This window comes from Chenopodium album, chromosome 20 (assembly GCF_948465745.1).
Source record: "Chenopodium album chromosome 20, dcCheAlbu1.1, whole genome shotgun sequence".
NCBI lineage: Eukaryota > Viridiplantae > Streptophyta > Magnoliopsida > Caryophyllales > Amaranthaceae > Chenopodium > Chenopodium album.
In genome coordinates, this window is record NC_137853.1 from 37,215,879 (window position 1) to 37,236,217 (window position 20,339).

Sequence of the window (20,339 nt, forward strand, 5' to 3'; positions counted from 1 at the left end):
ATGTGCCACCAGCAGATCTAACATTATTTGGTTTTGTATGCAGCCACCCATCTATCTTCAGGTTCGGCCCATGGAAATCTGCAATTGCACTAGGATCGATTGTGCGGGGTGGTATGTTTGACAGTTGAACATTGTATTTTTTATGTGATACAATGAAACACATTGCTGATTGATATGGCCTAAAACTTTGGATAAGGATTTTACATCTGAGTGTAGAGATTACTACAATCAAATGTTTATTTATCTCTCATAAATTTAAGGTAAACATTTGTTTTTTACTTGCTGCTCCTTTACCTCATAGCTCTGCTCCTGCAGTAATTTACTGTTTGATTTCAAAATTTTTGATCAGGATAGTATGCTTGTTGGATGGTTGTTATAATAGTTTTATGCCAACGACTAGTGGGAAACTTTTTGCAAATGTGAGATTTAGTATAACTTGTGGGTGCCTGTGTGGGTGTTGAATGATGCATCGAGTTGTATTTATTATTTAATTCTTTCTTTTTTTTAGTAGTACCATATTGACTTTTAATATTATTTATGTTATTTGGACTCGGGCACCCATGTATATATATATATATATTTATTGTTTCTGAAATGGTGAAAGCTTAAGCTTTCAAACAATTAGTTGACTGTTGATATGATATTCTGAATTACTATATTTTGCTTAAATTTGACAAGATCAATCGTATGGTGATTATTGAAATAGCAGTTAACTGTAGTATGACGTTGTGTTGATTGACCTAGTTGGACTGCTTTTTAATTGATTCCTTGCAAAGACTTATGTAGTCTCCAAATGTAATTTAAAACATCACATGGAATTTTTGCAGGATGTATGATGAGTGTGGAATTTGTTGCGAAGGAGCTATTGCATGTGCTAGAAGTCACATTGTTGGAGATCTCTGTATGAATGATTCAGAAAGGTATTAAACTATACTCCTATCTTTTTCTGCTTTCAACTAGGCAAGTAAAATGCATGGAATGGTGAAATTGCAGTTGGTTAACATTCTTGCTCCTAAATAGAGGGCAAATGTAAGGTGCAGAGTATGAACCAGTAAGAGAATTGGCACTGAAGCAATTCGAAGATTTGATCTAAGAAAGAATTAAAAGAATAGGTCTGATCAAATGCAAATTTAATCATGACGAAAAGACTAGTAACTGATTATTGAATTTGGCCAGTGAATGAAGAATATTTTACTTCTGTAATTGATGAGATTGCAATGATCGTAGAGTAGCTGGATCAGAAAATTAAACCTAACAAGCTCTGTTTCCTTATCACTAGATGGTTATTTGATGGTTGCTCTTGGTTTTCATAAATTAAATTTGAATTACTAGTCATATTTAGAGTTTACAATTTGGAGAAAATACAATTTTATGTTCTTGATAAACAAAATACTCCGTGTGTCTACAATTTTTGATGAAATGAATACAGATTGAATTATTCAATCAACATGATGGCCGTTTGGCAGTACTAATTTTTCAAGAAAATTAGGATGGCAATGTTCATTGTAATGCAATACTATACCCAAGTTGCTTCGTAACAAGTCATCCAAGACCAGCTAGCCTTGAAAATAAAATGCAACAAAAATGTCAAATTGAAATAATTTTTCATTGAGCTTAAACAATAAACTTCCATCGGTAGAGAATTAACTATAGGCAAATAAATTGATACAGTAATACTGTAGGAGTAACACATCAGGTCATTTCCTTTTTTTATAACGTGGGACAACAAATTTTGATATCACAAGATAATTCTTTAAAAGTGCGTGTTGTGTGTCGTACGACTATATGAGTAGTAAGTTACTCTGTAGCTAAGTACTACGGAATACCTATGTTTTATACTATTTGTAATGATTAAATACTTTTCACTTACACTTTTTATCAAATTATTGTAAATAATATGAAACGGAGGTAGTAGATAAACGATACCCTTTGTGTAGTCGTATTTTGTTTCCTTATCTATTGGAGATTAGCAACAGTGACTACTGACGACTTCTTGTAATGACAACAAATGTATTAAGTACCACTTAAAACCAAACATAATCTGCCACCTTTGCATTGCAATTTGCAAAATTAAAAGGACAACTCAACTTTGTCCTTTTTTCTCTCTTTTTTTAAGCTAAAAGATTTGACTGAACAACAGAAGTTTATCCTCCACAATCACATCTTCATTCTTCAAAGTTGAACAATACTCACTACTAATTACTAAGTTTTCTAGTACAACTTTGATTGGCACTAAAGAATTGTGTGAATAGTAATTCATCAGACATGGCAGCTCGCAGGATTTCTTCTCTGCTTTCTCGTTCCTTGTCTTTGTCTCCTTCTCTTTGTAAGTCAAGTACCCTATCTTGTTTCTTTTCTATTTTCTTTCAAATTTTGGAATAATCATACTCTTTTCAAACATGAGATTACTGTTACATCAAAATTTTGAAGGTACTGTATAATCCAATATCTTTGGAGCTAGTATTTGGATATCAACTTTTAGCAAAAGAAAAGTATGAAATTTGGGTTTTATTTTCCTTTTATGTTTAATTGGCGCTGCTGATTAAACTTACTGATTACTGAGTTTATTGAGCTAATTGAATTAAAGCAGCCTGAAATTCTGTAACTGATTTAATGGAAAATTCTGGTTTCAGAAAGCTATACTCTGTATGATAACTTGACCATTCTAACTTGTGGCTCTAACTTTACTTTTGTTTTGACGATTATTTTCTACATTTGGTGTGTGTTCTCTCCAATTAAATTGAATTATCGGAAATACTTCAAACTTATTTTGGCTTCATTTGTTGTTTAATCTTATCTGAACATGTCTTGTTTGTAATGAGTCAAAATAAGTCGATCAAAGAAAACTCTTCCTTAATTGTATTAAACCAGCGATAATTGTGCTCCTTATATTAGCTCATAGTTGAAGAATACTAATGAAATTTAAGGTTTATCCTTACTCTACATTGTTAATCATGCATAAAAGTCCATGAATTTGTAGGTTTACACTTTTGTTGTCATTAATTGATATAGTACTTAACTATGGTTTTGCTTTTTCATTCCCAAGTAAACGTCAATTAGCTGTAATTGTTTATTTGTTTTTTAGTAAGAACCAGTAATTTATGCTCAGGTAAAGGCTCGAGTTGGGGAAGAAACTTAAGTCGATATAGCACAGCTGCTGTAATCGAAGATCCTGTAATTCCTAATGTGGATATTAAACATACACAGCTTTTAATCAATGGACAATTTGTGGACTCAGCATCTGGTAATTTTTATCTTGTTTGGCTTATTCGTTAAAAGTCTGTGGTTTTATGTAGTGTTTGGCATATGTTATATGCTTGTTGTATTGAACTTCATATTAATTTTTTTCAGGAAAGAAATTTCCTACATATGATCCTCGGACTGGGGATGTGATAGCACATGTTGCTGAAGGTGAAGCAGAAGATATCAATCGTGCAGTTGCTGCTGCTCGCAAAGCTTTTGATGAAGGTCCATGGCCTAAAATGACAGCTTATGTAACATATCCCCTGTGTCCAACTCTCTATTCGCTCTGCCTAATTTTTTTATTAGTCTTTATGCTGTAATGTTTTGACTTTTCCTGTTATAATCTTCAGGAAAGAGTGCAAATTATTCTGAAATTTGCTGATTTGGTTGAGAAACATAGTGAGGAGCTTGCTGCCTTAGAGACTTGGGACAACGGGAAGCCTTTTCAACAGGCTTTTAAATCAGAGCTACCATTGTTTGTACGTTTATTTCGCTATTATGCTGGTAAATAAGAAACATACTTATTATCCTATCCCTATATAAAAAATTGTATATCGGCTTAAATTTTGAAGATTTTGTCCTGGGAACAATGTAGGTTGGGCAGATAAAATTCATGGTCTGACGGTGCCTGCTGATGGTCCATACCATGTACAAACATTGCATGAACCAATTGGTGTAGCCGGGCAAATCATACCATGGAACTTTCCTCTCATCATGTTTGCTTGGAAAGTTGGCCCTGCCTTGGCATCTGGCAACACTATTGTCTTAAAGACTGCCGAGCAAACTCCATTGACTGCTCTCTTTGTTGGGAAACTCTTCCATGAGGTAAAATAAGACTATAGATGCAGTAGATATTACCATAATTCTTTGACATAATTTGTTTCAATCAGTTTCCATATCTTAACCATTCTTCCTTGTCCATCTCTCATGTATGCCATTTCTATGTCTAGTTGTGGATATCAGAATCTCCACTGTGTAACATATCTGCAGATTTCAAAATACTCCGTTGTATTACTTGTATAACATTATCAACAACTTAACAGAATATGTTACATAACATCTAACCTATTACATTTCTGGCTTACAGGCTGGTCTTCCTCCTGGTGTGTTGAATATAGTTTCTGGCTTTGGTCCAACAGCTGGTGCTGCACTTGCAAGCCATATGGATGTCGATAAGGTATTCTTTGACTTTTATGACTTTTCTTGATCCTATGATGAGCTAAAATACAAATGGTGTTTCTGAACATGATTTGTAACCGTGTTGAATTTGTTTTACAGATTGCTTTCACTGGATCTACTGAAACTGGACAGACTGTTCTTGAACTGGCAGCTAAGAGCAACCTTAAGCCAGCAACTTTGGAGCTCGGAGGAAAATCTCCTTTCATTGTATGTGGGGATGCTGATGTCGATAAAGCAGTGGAACTTGCACATTTTGCTCTCTTTTTTAATCAGGTATTTCCACTCCTCTTTGTATTAGTTGTATAAAAGAGCTGGAAATATTGTATCTTCTTAAGCTTTTTGGTGTTCACCATAGGGCCAATGTTGCTGTGCTGGCTCGCGAACTTATGTGCATGAGAGTGTGTATGATGAATTTGTGGAAAAAGCAACTCAACGTGCCAAGAGACGTACTGTTGGAGATCCCTTTAAGAGTGGCATTGAGCAAGGGCCTCAGGTATATCCATGTCCTGCTCCTTTTAAGGCCTAACAATTTGAGAAAAATATGAGGTGCATGAAAAGGAAACTAAGTATTTAAAGCTGAAATGTAATTTTTTGCCATTGTAACGTGTGGAACTGCAGATAGACACAGAGCAATTTGAAAAAGTTTTGAGGTACATAAAATCTGGTACGGAGAGCAATGCCAAACTCGAGTGTGGTGGTGAGAGATATGGATCTAAAGGTTTCTTTGTCCAACCCACTGTCTTTTCAAATGTTCAGGTAAGGAGTCATCTGCCTTTGCATCAACCTTTTTAGGCAAAATTTGTAAGTGTTTAGCCTCAGCAATTCTGAGTTTTGGTGTTCTTGTATCAGGAGGATATGTTAATTGCACAAGATGAGATATTTGGCCCAGTACAGTCTATCTTGAAATTCAGGTAAACCTGATTTCTTCTATTGCATTGAACTATTTTAGATTTCCTTCAGATTTTTCCAAAATGTTGTTAATCAGTTCCTGTACTTCACATTCATGGATGCAGGATTGTTCAGATCTTAGCTCTGATTTGAACATCAGTGTTACTGTTTATGGCATTTTAGTTTTCTCTAGAAATAAAGAAAAATCAATCCTGTTGCAATTGGTTTTATTTTGAATTTTCCATTCATAAAAAGTTAAAGAATCTACATGGTAACTCCCGGGCACTGATTATATTATTTGCTATGTTGTAGGGATCTTGATGATGTGATTCGGAGGGCAAACACCACTAGGTATGGCCTAGCAGCGGGAGTATTCACCCAGAACCTTGATGCTGCCAACAAATTATCACGAGCATTGAAAACCGGGACAGTGTGGGTGAACTGCTTTGATGTTTTCGATGCTGCAATTCCTTTTGGTGGGTACAAGATGAGCGGTATAGGCAGGGAGAAGAGTGTATACAGCCTCAACAACTACCTGCAGGTGAAAGCTGTTGTCACTGCTCTGAAAGATCCAGCTTGGTTGTAAATTGTACTCTGTAAGTTTGTAATTATGCAAGGCTGTTCCATGCAATCTTGCTAGTCCTTGTCTCATATTTTCTCAACTTTTTGAAGAAAAGACAGAGTATAATTCCATATTTCCAATATTCTCCCACAATAATCAGGCTTGCTTTCTTTAGACAGTCTTAGACGGCTTTTAATCTATATATCATTGGTTTATATAATTTTCCATTCTTTGGTAGATTGCACAAGTAGTTTATAGATTATACCTCCCTTTAAATTTTGTGTTAACTTTTGAATTCAAAGTATGGATTATGTAGCTGGCTACTATATTAATGTTTGGGGATAGACATAGTCGGATAGTTGGCATTGTCCTGTGTATTGCTGTTTAAATCGGGGTTTAGATTGTTTAGGTTTGCAGGATCTTACCGATCCTTGAAAATATATGTACGCTTCTTATTACATCAAATACCAGCCAAGATCAACAGTATTATGGTTAGATTATTAATAAAAACATTTACCTAGTCTTTAGGGCACAATTCATCCTGGTTGAGAAAAAGGGTTACTGGTATTTTTCTTCTTTTTATTGCTTATAAATTGTAATTATTTTGCCATGATTAGATATACTGAATTATAAGATACTCTAATTAACAAAAAATAAAGATAATTTCTTCATAAAAACAACATTTATTCATTGAAAATTTGACAGTGAGTAATCTGCAATCTAAATAATGGAAATAAAGCATAAACTAAAAACAAACTCATAGTACTTAGGCTCCTAAATCTTGCTTAAAAAATACCAACACACTTAAACAACTCTTATTAATGAATAACTAATAATGTAGTAGTATAAAAGAATCAAATTAAAACTGCATGCGACGGATGAGATCAATAGCATTAGTAGCAAGATGATTAAGTGGTGTAGTAGATTCTTGAACTCTGCTTAAGACAACATCTCGAGCCCTCAACCCTTGCAAATTCTTAAGGCAAGTGTCAATAGCCGTAATCACGGGTCTGACGTTATTGATCATGCTTGTCCTCTTTGACTCCTTGTCACTCTTACTACCACCACCTAAGTGGTCTGTGGCGTCCATTGCTGCGTTCAATCCCTTGACCGAGCTAGCGAGTGAGGTACTACAATCATTAAGGGAGTTAGCTTCACGGGTCCAAACTTGAGGTTGTTTCGAGAGTTGCGTGATGCTGTTAGACCCGGATTGGGCTGCTGCTATGACGGCTGCTATTGCGAGACGAGTGGACTTCTTCGGGGTGCTGTTGATGCGGTCAACATCGGGGAGGAGGGTTTGGAGGCATTGGGTTGAGTACGTTGCGTCGTCGCAGGTGGATATGAGGTATGATGTGGCTGGGGAGTAGCTTGCTAACGAGCCTGTTACACAAAGGAAAAGAAGGGCTGCTAAGAGAAAAAATTGTTGTCGTGCCATTGTTTTGGTGTTTTTTTTGTTGTTGAATTAATGGATGTTTTGGCTTGATGTATAAAATTGAAGGTTGCATGAAATATTTATAGGTTTTTTTAGTCGGTTGAAGAGATTTAACTACAATGGAATTTTATGTCAAGTATAACCCTACCATGTCGGTGTAATTCATGCATGAAGTTTAAGTTTTTTTTTTTTTTTGGAAAGTTAGGGTTAGATAAGAGAGTAAATGATGAACAAATTAAACAAAAGTAATGAGATAAGACTAATAGATACGAAGAATAAAATTAGAAGTTTCTCCAATAAAGATATTTGTTAGCTATGATAGAATTTTATTATTTCTAGAATCTACTACTCGTATGATATTAGAAGATAAAATTTAAGTGTAATGATAGAATTTTATTTTGTTAAATATTCGACGTGAAATTATACATCATACGAGTAATTCATAAGGCCTTGCGTTATCCAAGCCTGATCTTATTGTAATAGCCCAAAGCCCACTCAAATGTGTCAATTGTGTTTGTTTTGGGCTGCAGTTCAGACTTTGATTTTAAATAATAAAAAAAAATATATATATTTAAAAAAAAAAAAAACAACAAATGAGCCCACTTAAGATATAAACATATGGAGGATAAGGCCCATTACAAAGGTATTTAAATCTAACAAATACAATACAAAGATATTTAAATCCTTTCTACAAATTAAAGTTGTGATCTTTGTTGCATTCAAATTGTCTATCTTTTATACCTTCTTTTATATTTCCGTGATTTAATAGTAACCTTACTTGGCGAAAGGGTCTATTGGTTTATTGTAATAGGTGAAGCAAAATCTCATTTGATTCATTTTATTATAATCGTATGAGAATTCTCTTTTGACCCCATATAAATTTTTACGCATGAAACAATTTGCATAATACTCACTTACTACACTCAAATAATGCAGTTTTATTAAAACTAATAGCAAAACGTCAAAAATAGCCAAATTTATGAAAATAAATAAATTGGAATTTCTCAACCTATGAAACACTAATTTTATAGTACTATTAAGGAAGAAGGGTATGTTTTCTTCAGCTTATTTTCAGTTCAACTCCAATAAGTTCAGTTCAGTTCAGCTCAGTTCAATCAATCAGAATAGGTCTAAAGAGGAGAGACTAGAGAGAGAGAGAGAGAGAGAGAGAGAGAGAGAGAGAGAGAGAGTGAGGGGCGGGGGGAAGGGGTGGCAACCATCATGCATTGTTAGCTCCAAAATTTTAGATCTAATGAGATTAATGACATTAATATACTCTATATAAAATAAAGCTCTAGAGAAATCCAGAATTGTGCATAAATGTTACCATAACTTATCCAATGGAGTACCATAGATTACTGCATAGACAGGGACCATAACTTTATTAATGAACAAGGCAAAATAGTGTACACATAAATGAAATGTTGACATTTTTGTTAGCCCACAAGCACTCATACAATATATAGTTTTGAATTAAAAAAAATTAAAAAAAACCTAATTAATTATTGATATGATTAATACTATCTTCGTTACAAATTATTTGCAACAATTAGACGTTTTCTCTCTAGTTTATGTCAAATCATTGCAAATAATATGTAATTGAGGTAGTAATAAAAGAAATATACAAATACGTATGGAATAGTATTAGAAACCATCAAAATAAATTAAATGATGTTCTCCAAAATTATGTTGTTCTGAGAGATCAAATTTAAGATTTTATTTAAGATATAGCTAGTGGCGCATTATTATAATCAGCTAGATACCCCCATTATTACCTATCTTTAAAAGGCAATTAAGTTGACGAGATACTAGCTAGTCTACTCTTGATATAAGGAATAAGCTGCCCACCGTAATTGGAGTTGAATATCACAACTTATCTCCATTTTAAGTTCATTCCAACTTGATGAAAATGACGTTCTTTTGGTCCCAATTCCCAAACGCGGCTTCAAAACTAGACACTAACATCTATTATGTATGTATGCTAACTTGTTTGATCAACTTGAACCACATTTTCTATGATAATCTTAGGTTAAAGAATAGGGCATTTAACTTACAGCTAACATCATCCTTATGTCAAGTGGACGCATGCCTAATTGCTTACTGTACCTTAACTTTCATGCAGCCGGGGAAAAAAATATTTAACGTGCATCTGGACACTTGAACAATGTTTTTGCCGATATTATTTATGTTGCATATAAAAGGGAGACAATATACACCATTATGGCATTACCTCATTTCAGTGGCGGATCTTGGCCGAAAATATTAGAGGGACCGAGATTTGAATCTTTTACCTCTCGACGCTCAAAACTAATCACTATACTCCAATAATTTATAAGTTAAAATAGGTTATTTAATTACATTAACTAATTAATTACACGAACTTAAAGGGGGCCGGGCCCCAAATAATGACCCCGGTGGAAGGTCCCCTCTGCCTCACTTTGCACTTCCAATTGTCATAAACTTGCATGAAGACATGCATGCACTAGACCGGGAGCTTCATTTTATTCTTGGTACTTGATGCATCATAAGTTTTGGTGTATGAAATTAATCAAGTAAGGATATATCATATTATAAAGAAATTAATCAAGTAAGTTTTGGTATATGTGTTATTTACCAAAAAAAATCTGAAGATTATTATTCTATAATTAGTAGAAAAACAAAAATTTAAGGTTATAAATGGAAGTTAGAAAATCCTCGAGAATAAAATAAAAAATTACTTCATTGTCAAATACTGTCACTTATCGGATTGAAAATAATGTCGATTTTTCTTAATAAGTAATCAATATCTAATGTCGGACCACTTAAATCATAAAAACATTCATGATAGACCTAATACGTGACTACTTGTTTTATTTTGGTGGATATTTGTCCTGTCTATTTCATAAATACTTTTATTAGTATTATTAATTTCAATTGAAAGGTCTTTTTCATTTATACTTGAAAGAACCCTTCATAGCTTGAAACTACTAAGAAATGATAACAGGTCGGTCGGTTAAACAACTAGTATTTGATTGTTGGGTTGATTTGGTGGGCCACATTTGGGCTTCATTGGCTTTCCTTCTGGACTTGGACTTTCCGTGTGTACCCCATGAAATTGACCTTTTTATTTACCCACTTTCATTATATTTGGCAGTGATTTTGACATATTACGATCCACGTTATTATATTTATTATTTTTTCAATTAAGACAAGATATAAAATTAGGATATGATTAAGGTTTAATTCTTCATCCTTTCTTAATTGCACCTCTTTAACTTTTACACTATTTACACAACTTCCAATAATAATCTTTAGTGATTAATCGGTAAGTAATAATATAATCATCATATAGGATCTACTTAGATTCGTCTTGATGTCTACTTTTTAAATATCAAAATCTTATAATTTTACTAAAATATAATTGAACATATTAATGGCTAAAGTATTGCATTGGTGTGCGTGAAATGACAAAAGCTGAAATTAAAAAAACGGACCGAGAGTGTTGTTTAATAAACAAACCGAAGGAAGTATTAAGCTAAGATATTTATTTCACACTAAACATTTTATTAAATTGAAATAAATGGAGATTTGTCCAAGCGCGTTATACATGTCTCATTTTCATTGATCCATGTTGATTAGCTACTTCCTAAACATTTTTCTGACGTTCATACACACAAGCTAACCAACCAATGGACAACTTCCACGTCTTTGATGAATCCTATGCTAAGGAAAAGTTAGTTATTTCCGGTAGTTAAATAATACGATGTAAGTACTAATCTATATAGTGTAACTATCATGTTTTTTTTGAATGTGTGTTGTATGAATTTAATTAAGAGATAATTCATTTTGTGCGAATCATAGAAAGCCACGAGATGTTTGAATTGGAATTTGCTTATATTAATTTACATTATTTGAATAGCGATTGATTAAGAAATAGTACTACGTAGTCGTCAAAGAATAATGTATGGACGTATGGTTGATGGTTATCGATATTGATATCGACTCGTTAAATCTAATGATTTTGCATCCCACATTTGTATCACGGAAATTTCTTGTAATAAGTCTATTAGTGTGAATAAATTAAATTTAGGGTAATGCTATATGTAGCCCTAAGGGCTATATATAAGCATTAAATATACTCTTGGAAATTGTATAAAATTATGAATTCATGACAAAAACACGCGTAAATCAGTGTAATTAGTGTTTATATTTTGATGATTTCTTAACTTTTTACGCTTTTCAAGTGTAAATTTAATGCTTATATGTAGCCCTAAGGGCTATATATAGCATTTTCCTTAAATTTATTTGATTTTATATTCTATAAGAAAATAAATTCATATTGTGGATTGGTTTTTAAAATTCATAGTACTTGTGTAGGAAAAATAATGAGAGAAGTTTACTTGGGAATGTAATAATAGTTGTATGAGATTAATGTATAATTAGACATATATCTAACAAAATTTCATGTGACTATTTGAACAACTCAAAGTGAAAGGTGTAAATATTTGTGCTAAAGACATATTGTATATACAATATGTACTGGAGGTAGTAACATACTAAGGGTTTGTTCACATTTACTGAACTGAACTGAACTGATTAGAGCTGAACTAAACTGAACTGAACTGATTGGAGTTGAACTGAAGTGAGCTGAAATGAATATTTTATGGGAGAGGGAAATTAGGAGCTAAACTAAACTGAAATTAAGTAAATGTGAACAGGCCCTAATTAACACTATACCATATTATATAAGCCTTAATTTTCTTAATACCTAATTATACATGATTGAATTCGATCAACCTTTATTACACCTAATCAATCTAAATTAAAAACTTATTTTTATTAAGGTGAATAAGTCACATCCTTAGCTTGATAAAAAAATAATAATAATAATAATAATAAAAAAAATAATGATAAAAAGAGGACAAATTTAAAGAACGAAAAAAAAATAATAATTAATACTGGTACCAGATTAAATCAGACGAGGAACTTCTTGCATGTGTACTCCTAAGAATAGATCCAGATTGCAAGTTAAGCAATTTGCCGATCTACTCCTTCTCTCACGTGTATATAATATATATAAAGTAAATAAATGTTTAATAATAATAATAATGTTATGCTAAATTACTCGTATAATTCTAGCAACTCCTTACTTTAATCTAGGGGCATGCAATAGTATAAGGTAGGTGGTTCATAAATAAGTAATAACTATATCCTTGAAACTAATATGCAACTAGTTAATTGGCAGCCAAAGCTGACGACCAAACCTCATCTTCTCAACCATTTTATAGTATAGATTGTCAACTCTTTCAATATATACATTATTTCTTAGGGTTTTAAAAGTTGTTTTGGATATGTAATTAGGTTTACAGCTAATATTGGTTTCATTTAACCATGATATGAGGATAACGCATACAAAGGCAATAATCATATAATCATACTCCCTCCGTCCCCTTTTGATAGTTTCTTATGGACAAATTCTAGTCCCAAAACGTTCACTCCATTTGCTTTTTCCAACAACCATTAAAATTACAGTAATTTTTTTTACTAACATTCCCTTCAATCTGCAACAATACTTGTGCAAATTTAAATTTCCCATGTAAATTTTATTTTTCCATGTACTTTTATTACTTTCTTTCTTTACTTTTTTGCATACCCAATGTCATTTTACTTTTTTAATATACTTTTACTATTCTTATTTGTGAATGTGAAAAATGTCCATAAGGGGCTATCAAAAGGGGACAGAGGGTGTATATTACTCGTAAAAGAATATATATAAATGCATCATTGCATCTCATATACTCATATGTAGTGACAAACAACATTTATTTTTGTAGTTAAGAAAGACAACATTTATTTTTGTGTGTACATTTCAAAATAGTTGATGCATGCTGCATACAACCATTTAGCTAGGGCAATTGGGAGTATATATTTGAGAAAATGTTTCTGATTTTATTATTCTGTACTTAAGCTATGGGGTTATGTAATGCATAGATTTTTTTTTTTTTTTTTTTTTTTTTATTTTTTATTTTTTATTATGATTATTTTCCCTGTATTATTTTTTATTTAATTAGTTTGCGATGAATTATTTTTCAATTTTTCATATTATTGTTTATTAAAACGCAAAATCTCAAAACTTAATCTTAAGCAGCAAGAAGCTAGAGAACAATAATAATATTCATCAACGTAATTGCCCTCACCACCTCATAGGGCTTTCCATCTCAATACAAAATTTAGGATAGCGTTTAATCATGAAAAAATATCCAACGGAAACAAGGTATATGTGAGGAGACTTAAACTCGATTAGGCCATGGCAATTGGATGAAAGACATTGATTATAATTAATAAAAAATATATATGAATTATGTCAAATTGTCAATATAATTGCCAACAAGCCATTAATTTTTTTTTTTTTTTGAAACGAACAAGCCATTAATTTTATTTTGTCTCTAAAACATTTCTTCACTTCTTTATTATTATATGCTCTTATCATGCATCTACCATATCTCTATATTTTATTTCCTATCACATATTCACATATGCAAAAGTGCAAAATATTTACTTTATTTGATTTAATTATTAAATGCGTTTCGAGCAACTGCGAGTCGGACAATATCATCAATTATGCAAAGAAATCAATTTAAAAGGATGAATTTTAAAGATGGTGATGCATGCTTCAATCAGTTCACTCAGAAAAATTGCAGTAGTACATTCATTATTCAACATATTCACGGTGGTTAAGATATATCAGCTCCCTTGTCTTTTTGCATTGCATTTTTGCATATAATTTTAATATGTTTAAGATATCACCCTTGTCTTTATACAATTGCATATTTTTTTCGTTCATTTTATTTCTTTTGGTGCCTAAGATACTTATTAGATCTAGTTACTCCATGTCATATTTGGTATGTCGGCTTTCTAATTTGCTGTTGTCATTTTTTAGAATTAACATGTTAGTTTAATATGTTAATTTTAAGCTTATTATATATCAACTATACTCCATATTACAAAATGTTTAACTTTTAAAAACTATAATAAAAAAGCAGAAAACAGACAATAATACCAAACGAGCTCTAAACTAGTATCTCAGATAATTTTAGATTAATGATCTTAAACACATTATATAACACTTTTAAGAAAGTAACTGAATCCTCTCCATTCTTTAAACTAATTAAAGAGTCTAAATTAACAAGAAACACAAAATGAATGCATACGACAATACCATCACCAGTCCACCAGATCACCCTTCATGTATAATTTACAATTACGAACAGGCCGGTCACAAGACTCACTAGTGACCATATACATACGTACGATCTATTTATTAACAATTCAATACAACTCTATGAAAATAGCAATTTCTAGCAAAGAGTGAAAACCAACCGAAAGAGCACATAAATGGATAACATTGGATTCATTGGTAACATTAAAGCGTGCCTTCAAAGAAACTTGTCTCACCAAAGACAATTTACAAGTACGAATACTAATTAAGTACAATTATATATTTAATGTACACCTTTATATATTGATGTTGGTAACTAATAGACAAATTATGTTAAAGCTTAATCTAGCTTGTCTTGTTTGAACATTGTCCTGTGTCCACCAACATGGTATGTCTTTTTAATCTGATAATTTCTGCAAATAATTAGAACCTTATTGTGATTAGTAAATTAGTTTTATACTTGAAAAAGTATCCAATGAAGACTCTTAGATTGTGTTTTCTGTGAAAGTGTACTAAAATCGAACCATATTCCTTAATTTTTTAGTTAAATAAGTACAATTTGACAAATCCCATGAATATAAAAGCATTTGCATATGGTACTAAATTTACCAACGGCTTAACATGCACATGTGTAGTGATTAATTAAGCTAGTGATTAAGGCTTTATATTTGGCTTTTTTGGAATCTCCTCTTTTCATAGGTCAGATTTTGCTAGATCTGATCTATTTTATACAGTTAATTAAGTTACTTCAGAATTTTCTAATTCTTTTAATTTAGGTGTTGTTTGCTGCATTAAATTAATTCATTTAATTAGTCTTATTTAGGATCATTGCTGCATCGATCTATCTAGTATCTACTAGGTAAATTCTAGTCCATTAGCCGTAATTTATAATAGATGTGGTTGATGTCAATTCCACTATCACTGCTCTCTATTAGTGGTTGAGAGTGATTCCAATAGGTAATAAACCATTTTTTCCGATTGGAAATTATAACGAATGGATCGATCATATATGGACAATCTGATCTCAAACTCATACTTCCTCCATTTTTAAATACTTGTAACACAATATTGTAAACGATTAAATTAATTACACATGATACCTAACCCCTCTCTAATCCTATTGTTAAAATTATTTTGAAAAAAAAGTTTTATACCATCACTAATTACCTCTTAAAACTGCGTGCTTAAAGGTTGTGTTGCAAGTAAAAGAAAATTGATGAATTAAGTATATATAATTTGATTATAATGAGGGGAAAAAATGTACAGCTAAATAATTGCTCCATAATCAAGCATGAATAAAAGCATGAGACTGCTACCAACTAAAACAATCATTGTTTGTTCAAATGTGAGGAAATTAAATAATCAACATTCGCAATTCAATCAACAATAATACAGTCTGTTTTCTATAAAGATACCGAATAATACAACAAGCGAATGGATAGGAACTAACATTCAAACTAAGTACGCCGAGCTATATACTACATTGCTTATTCAAAGTAGTTTGTATCCGATAATAGAAAATAAATAATAAAACTTCAAACGATATGATAGCAACATGTATGGCCAAATCCAAACATTAGAACACTTAACAAATAAGTCTACTTGTTTGACATCCAATAGTAGACTACCACACATTCTGATTACGCAATTTATTATTTAATCACAAGTTTATAACCCAAGCTTCTTCTAAGCTTCTTCCCACGACTCTTTTCTTGTTCATTATTGCATAACATCATCAATTATGCAATTTTATGCACCTAGTCCCTTTTTTTATTTTTTTATTTTCCATTGAGGTTTCTTCCAACGAAACACCCATGATACTTGTCATCTTCTTAATCCTCCACGTGTCATAGTCGGTTTTTGTGGGCCCTACTTCCAATTCCACCCACATCAGCATAACATTTTTACCTTGTAAAACGGCATCGTTTACGTGATCCGAGAATTAAATCTCCCCGCCAACCCCACCTCCCCACGTGTCCACCCACACGTGTCAGTACACTCTCAGCGTGTAAGCCGCATTGTCGGCTGCCACGTGTCCTACGAAATATCCTACGTAATTCTTTGTTAAATTTTTTTTTACCCAAAACAGGATAAATAAAAGTATTTAACGAATTCCTAATATACCGCCAATACTAGATTCTTTTCTGTTATGTTTTTTTTACCAAAGTTTTTTTTGCCTTATCATATTCCTATCTATATTAGTAGCACAAACAGAAACAGAGCAACTCTGTTCTTCTTTCTCCTTCCCTTTCATCCTTCATTTTCCATCCACAATTTCCACCAATGATCCGTAAAATCGATCCCGATAATCGTCGGGTTCTTAAATTTCCCGCGGTTAGGCCGTGTGAATCGATAACCCCATCGATTCTTCTCACTTCTTTGATCACTATATCTACTGAAGTTACAAAATTCAAAGCCAAATTTTTTCCCTCTCAGAAAAAATTTGCCCGGGAAGTAATTCGACAAGTCGAAATCCTCCATATATTTTTCGAGGATATTCGTGATTATCAACCAAATTTTACCAAATCCCTCATATTATGCCTTTCAGAGCTTCATTTTATACTCCAAAAGATTCAATTTTTACTACAAGATTGTACTCGAGAAGGGTCTAAACTCTTTATTTTGATGAAATCGCAGTTTATAGCTAATCAATTTCGTGTTTTGATTAGCTCAATTGCTACTGCTCTTGATATACTTTATCTAAATTCACTTCAAATTAGTTCTGAAGTGAAGGAATTAGTTGAATTACTCGGAAAACAAGCACAAAAGTCGAAGATTGATGTAAGCCTGAATGATCAATGTGCCATGGAGAGGGTGATATTGATATTAAACCAATTCGAGAATGAATTCGAACCCGAAAGAGGGTTGATCAAACGGGTTCTTGATTATTTAGGGATTTATAATTGGGAAGATTGCAATAAAGAGGTCAAGTTTTTGGAAGACGAAATGAGTAATATTGAAGAAGATGCAAGAGAAGTTCCCTTAATTAGTAATTTGTTGGGATTGATGTGCTACTGCAGGGCAGTAATTTTCGATTCATTGGATGAAAATGATGAGCAAATTATTGTCGAAATTGAAGTGAAATCACAAGGAGAAATGCTTAATTGCTTGAATCCCGAGGATTTTCGATGCCCGATTTCATTGGAATTGATGATGGATCCTGTAACTATATCTACTGGGCAAACATATGATCGAGCATCAATTCAAAAATGGCTGAATTCAGGGCATTTACTCTGTCCCAAGACAGGGGAGAGGCTGGAAAGTACAGAATTAGTACCAAATTCTGCTCTCAAGAGGCTGATACAACAGTTTTGTTCGGAGAATGGGATTTCGATATCGAAATCAGGAAGAAGAAGCAAGGAATCATCGAGGACAGTGTTATCGCCTACTCCTGCTTCGAGGCAGGCTGTGAGATTTCTAGCTGGGTTTCTTGCTGGGAGGCTGACTTATGGAAGTGATGAGCAGAAGAATAAGGCTGCTTATGAGATAAGATTGTTGACAAAATCGAGTATCTTTAATCGTTCGATTTTGATTGATGTTGGTAATGTTCCTCCTCTATTGGATCTTCTTACTTCAGATGATCCTAGCACACAGGAGAATGCAATTGCTGCTCTTTTGAAGCTGGCAAAGCATTCTAAAGGGCAGAAATCGATTATCGAAGAAGGTGGTTTATCGTTGATAATATCAGTCCTTCGAAGGGGGATGAAGCTCGAATCGAGGCAGATTGCAGCAGCCACTATTTTTTACTTATCTTCTGTGGAGAAGTACAGGAAAATGATTGGTTCAACAAGACAGGCTATTCCTGGTCTTATTGAGCTTCTCAAAGATGGGACGATTTGTGGGAAGAAGAACGCGATTGCTGCAATTTTCGGGCTTCTTTTATACCATAGAAATCATGAAAGAGTACTTGAAGCTGGAATTGTACCAGAACTAGTTGATCTTATCTCTTCCATTGAGAGATCAGACCTAATAGCTGATTCTTTGGCTATTTTAGCTTGTTTGGCTGAGAGGATTGATGGGTGTATCGCGATTCTACAAACCTCGGCTATGTCTTTGATCATGGGATTGTTGAAATCCTCCATTTCAAAGGCAGGAAAAGAATACTGTGTGTCAATCTTAGCATCATTGTGCACGAATGGTGGGGATGAGGTTGTCGCGATTTTGGCTAAGGAACCGGCCATCATGCCTTCACTGTATGCACTCACTACTGATGGGAGCTCACATTGTAGCAGGAAAGCGCGAATGCTAATCAATATGCTGCAGAAGTTTCAGGAATCGAGCTCTTCGAGCTTAACAGCTGCTTCTAAACTTCATAAGGAAAGGTTTGTTCATGCAATATAGGGGTAATACATAGTAATTAAGCTATAATCATATTATGTAAATATGTAGGATTTACCAAATTGGAATTCATAGAGCTATTTTTGAACAATCAGCTAGCTTTTTCAAAGAGCTGAAACAATATATTAGGCTTAGGTTCTTTGCAATTGGTTATTGTATACTGTATAAATTTACACTTAGCCTTCTTTTCAGTAGAGGATATAATGTGGCTTAATTGCCATAAAAGTGAAACATTATCACAGATTTAAGTTCTGTATTTTGATAATTAAGTGAATAAAGACTAAAGATTGTGGTCTTATTAGTCTGGTTAGTATATATATTATTATGCTTTGCTAAATGTATTGCTGAATTTTGTACCAAGGGCAGAAGCTTAAGCTGATGGTTGAGGCCCAGGAATATGTTTTATACTCTATCACGCCCCCTCACACGAGAGCCCGTTTGGGCTAGAAGTGTGGATGCAGCATGGGCCTCCCTCATACCCAGTGCTTAATATTCCATTTGAAAGTGGGGGGTGGATGAGATTTGAACCCGTGACCTTTGTGTCACGCTGGCTCTTGATACCATGTTAGAGGACCAACTCAACCAAAAGCTTAAGCTGATGGTTGAGGCCCAGGAATATATTTTATACTCTATCAACATTATCTATGCAAATGATTTAGTGATTAAGTTCTTGGAATACTTTGTTCATTATGCATCATACGCAGTAGGTCAAAATCATAAATATTCAATTTAAAAGTCAACATGTGATCACTAACTTCGAGAGTATAAAAAATCTTTACTAACCTTATTTAATATATAACTATGAAAATTCATCCGTACAAGTGAATTTAAGTACCTTAAGTTATTATCGTAGGTAATTTGTAAAATTGGTCATTTGCTCTATGATTAGGTGCACAAACTAGGAAGAATGATTAAATTTGATACTTCAAAGCGCAATTGAAAAGTGATCATTTAATTTAGAAAGGTAGAAATCATAGGTATTTTCATTGCATTTGTGGTTGTGCTTTTCCATTGGTAAGGCATTAGTGTAAGTGTCCATTTGAGATCCACCACAAAAGTAGGTAAGAGCAAATAAATAAAATTTAACTTGTATTTTACCTACTACAATCCTTTTATTTCTTGTTGTTAGTTGATTTTGTGTAGCCTAACAATCTAACAATGTCCTTTTGTCCCACCCTTTTTTATAATAAGAAAAGAAATCCAATTATGTTGACATGTAAAATACAAAACTATGTTCATAAATAAAAGTAAGGTCTCATACTCTCATTGATAATGTGTTCAATGTTTTATGAGTCACCATATTGCCATTTTTTGTATCGTCAACTTATTGATAGAGGAAGTTCTAACAACATATAAACAATAAGTGATAAGTTAATCAAAATCCGACTATGTTGCTTTTTTAAGGTACTTTGTGCATTTTAGGCATTAACTTTATGTTTCAATTTGTAAGAGATTAGTCTTTACAGAAAAATACCCTCATTTGTATGCATCTTCTTCAT

At 32.9% G+C, this 20,339-nt stretch overlaps 2 protein-coding genes and 1 pseudogene across 2 annotated transcripts; 2 read left to right on the top strand and 1 right to left on the bottom strand.

Annotated features, from left to right (window-relative positions):
• The first annotated feature begins 2,160 nt into the window (after positions 1 to 2,160).
• Positions 2,161 to 6,109, top strand: LOC145597939 (aldehyde dehydrogenase family 2 member B4, mitochondrial-like). The gene is made up of 11 exons (XM_081654222.1): positions 2,161 to 2,326; positions 3,110 to 3,244; positions 3,352 to 3,494; positions 3,594 to 3,747; positions 3,839 to 4,068; positions 4,331 to 4,420; positions 4,522 to 4,695; positions 4,778 to 4,915; positions 5,041 to 5,178; positions 5,272 to 5,333; positions 5,623 to 6,109. Exons 1-11 carry the CDS (start codon positions 2,266 to 2,268, stop codon positions 5,894 to 5,896), a joined length of 1,599 nt encoding a protein of 532 aa, XP_081510348.1. The 5' UTR covers positions 2,161 to 2,265; the 3' UTR covers positions 5,897 to 6,109.
• A 622-nt stretch (positions 6,110 to 6,731) lies between these two features.
• LOC145597163 (uncharacterized) lies at positions 6,732 to 7,307 on the bottom strand. The gene has a single exon (XM_081653320.1). It carries the CDS (start codon positions 7,305 to 7,307, stop codon positions 6,732 to 6,734), a length of 576 nt encoding a protein of 191 aa, XP_081509446.1.
• An 8,943-nt stretch (positions 7,308 to 16,250) lies between these two features.
• Positions 16,251 to 19,130, top strand: LOC145598476 (U-box domain-containing protein 19 pseudogene; annotated as a pseudogene).
• Positions 19,131 to 20,339: the final 1,209 nt, after the last annotated feature.

Excerpts from the sequence above, each read along its gene's own strand:
- LOC145597939 (XM_081654222.1), top strand. The coding sequence starts at position 2,266 with ATGGCAGCTCGCAGGATTTCTTCTCTGCTTTCTCGTTCCTTGTCTTTG. Across the intron at positions 2,327-3,109 it reads GTCTTTGTCTCCTTCTCTTT|GTAAAGGCTCGAGTTGGGGA; the intron begins GTAAGTCAAGTA and ends ATTTATGCTCAG. Across the intron at positions 5,334-5,622 it reads CAGTCTATCTTGAAATTCAG|GGATCTTGATGATGTGATTC; the intron begins GTAAACCTGATT and ends GCTATGTTGTAG.
- LOC145597163 (XM_081653320.1), bottom strand. The coding sequence starts at position 7,307 with ATGGCACGACAACAATTTTTTCTCTTAGCAGCCCTTCTTTTCCTTTGT.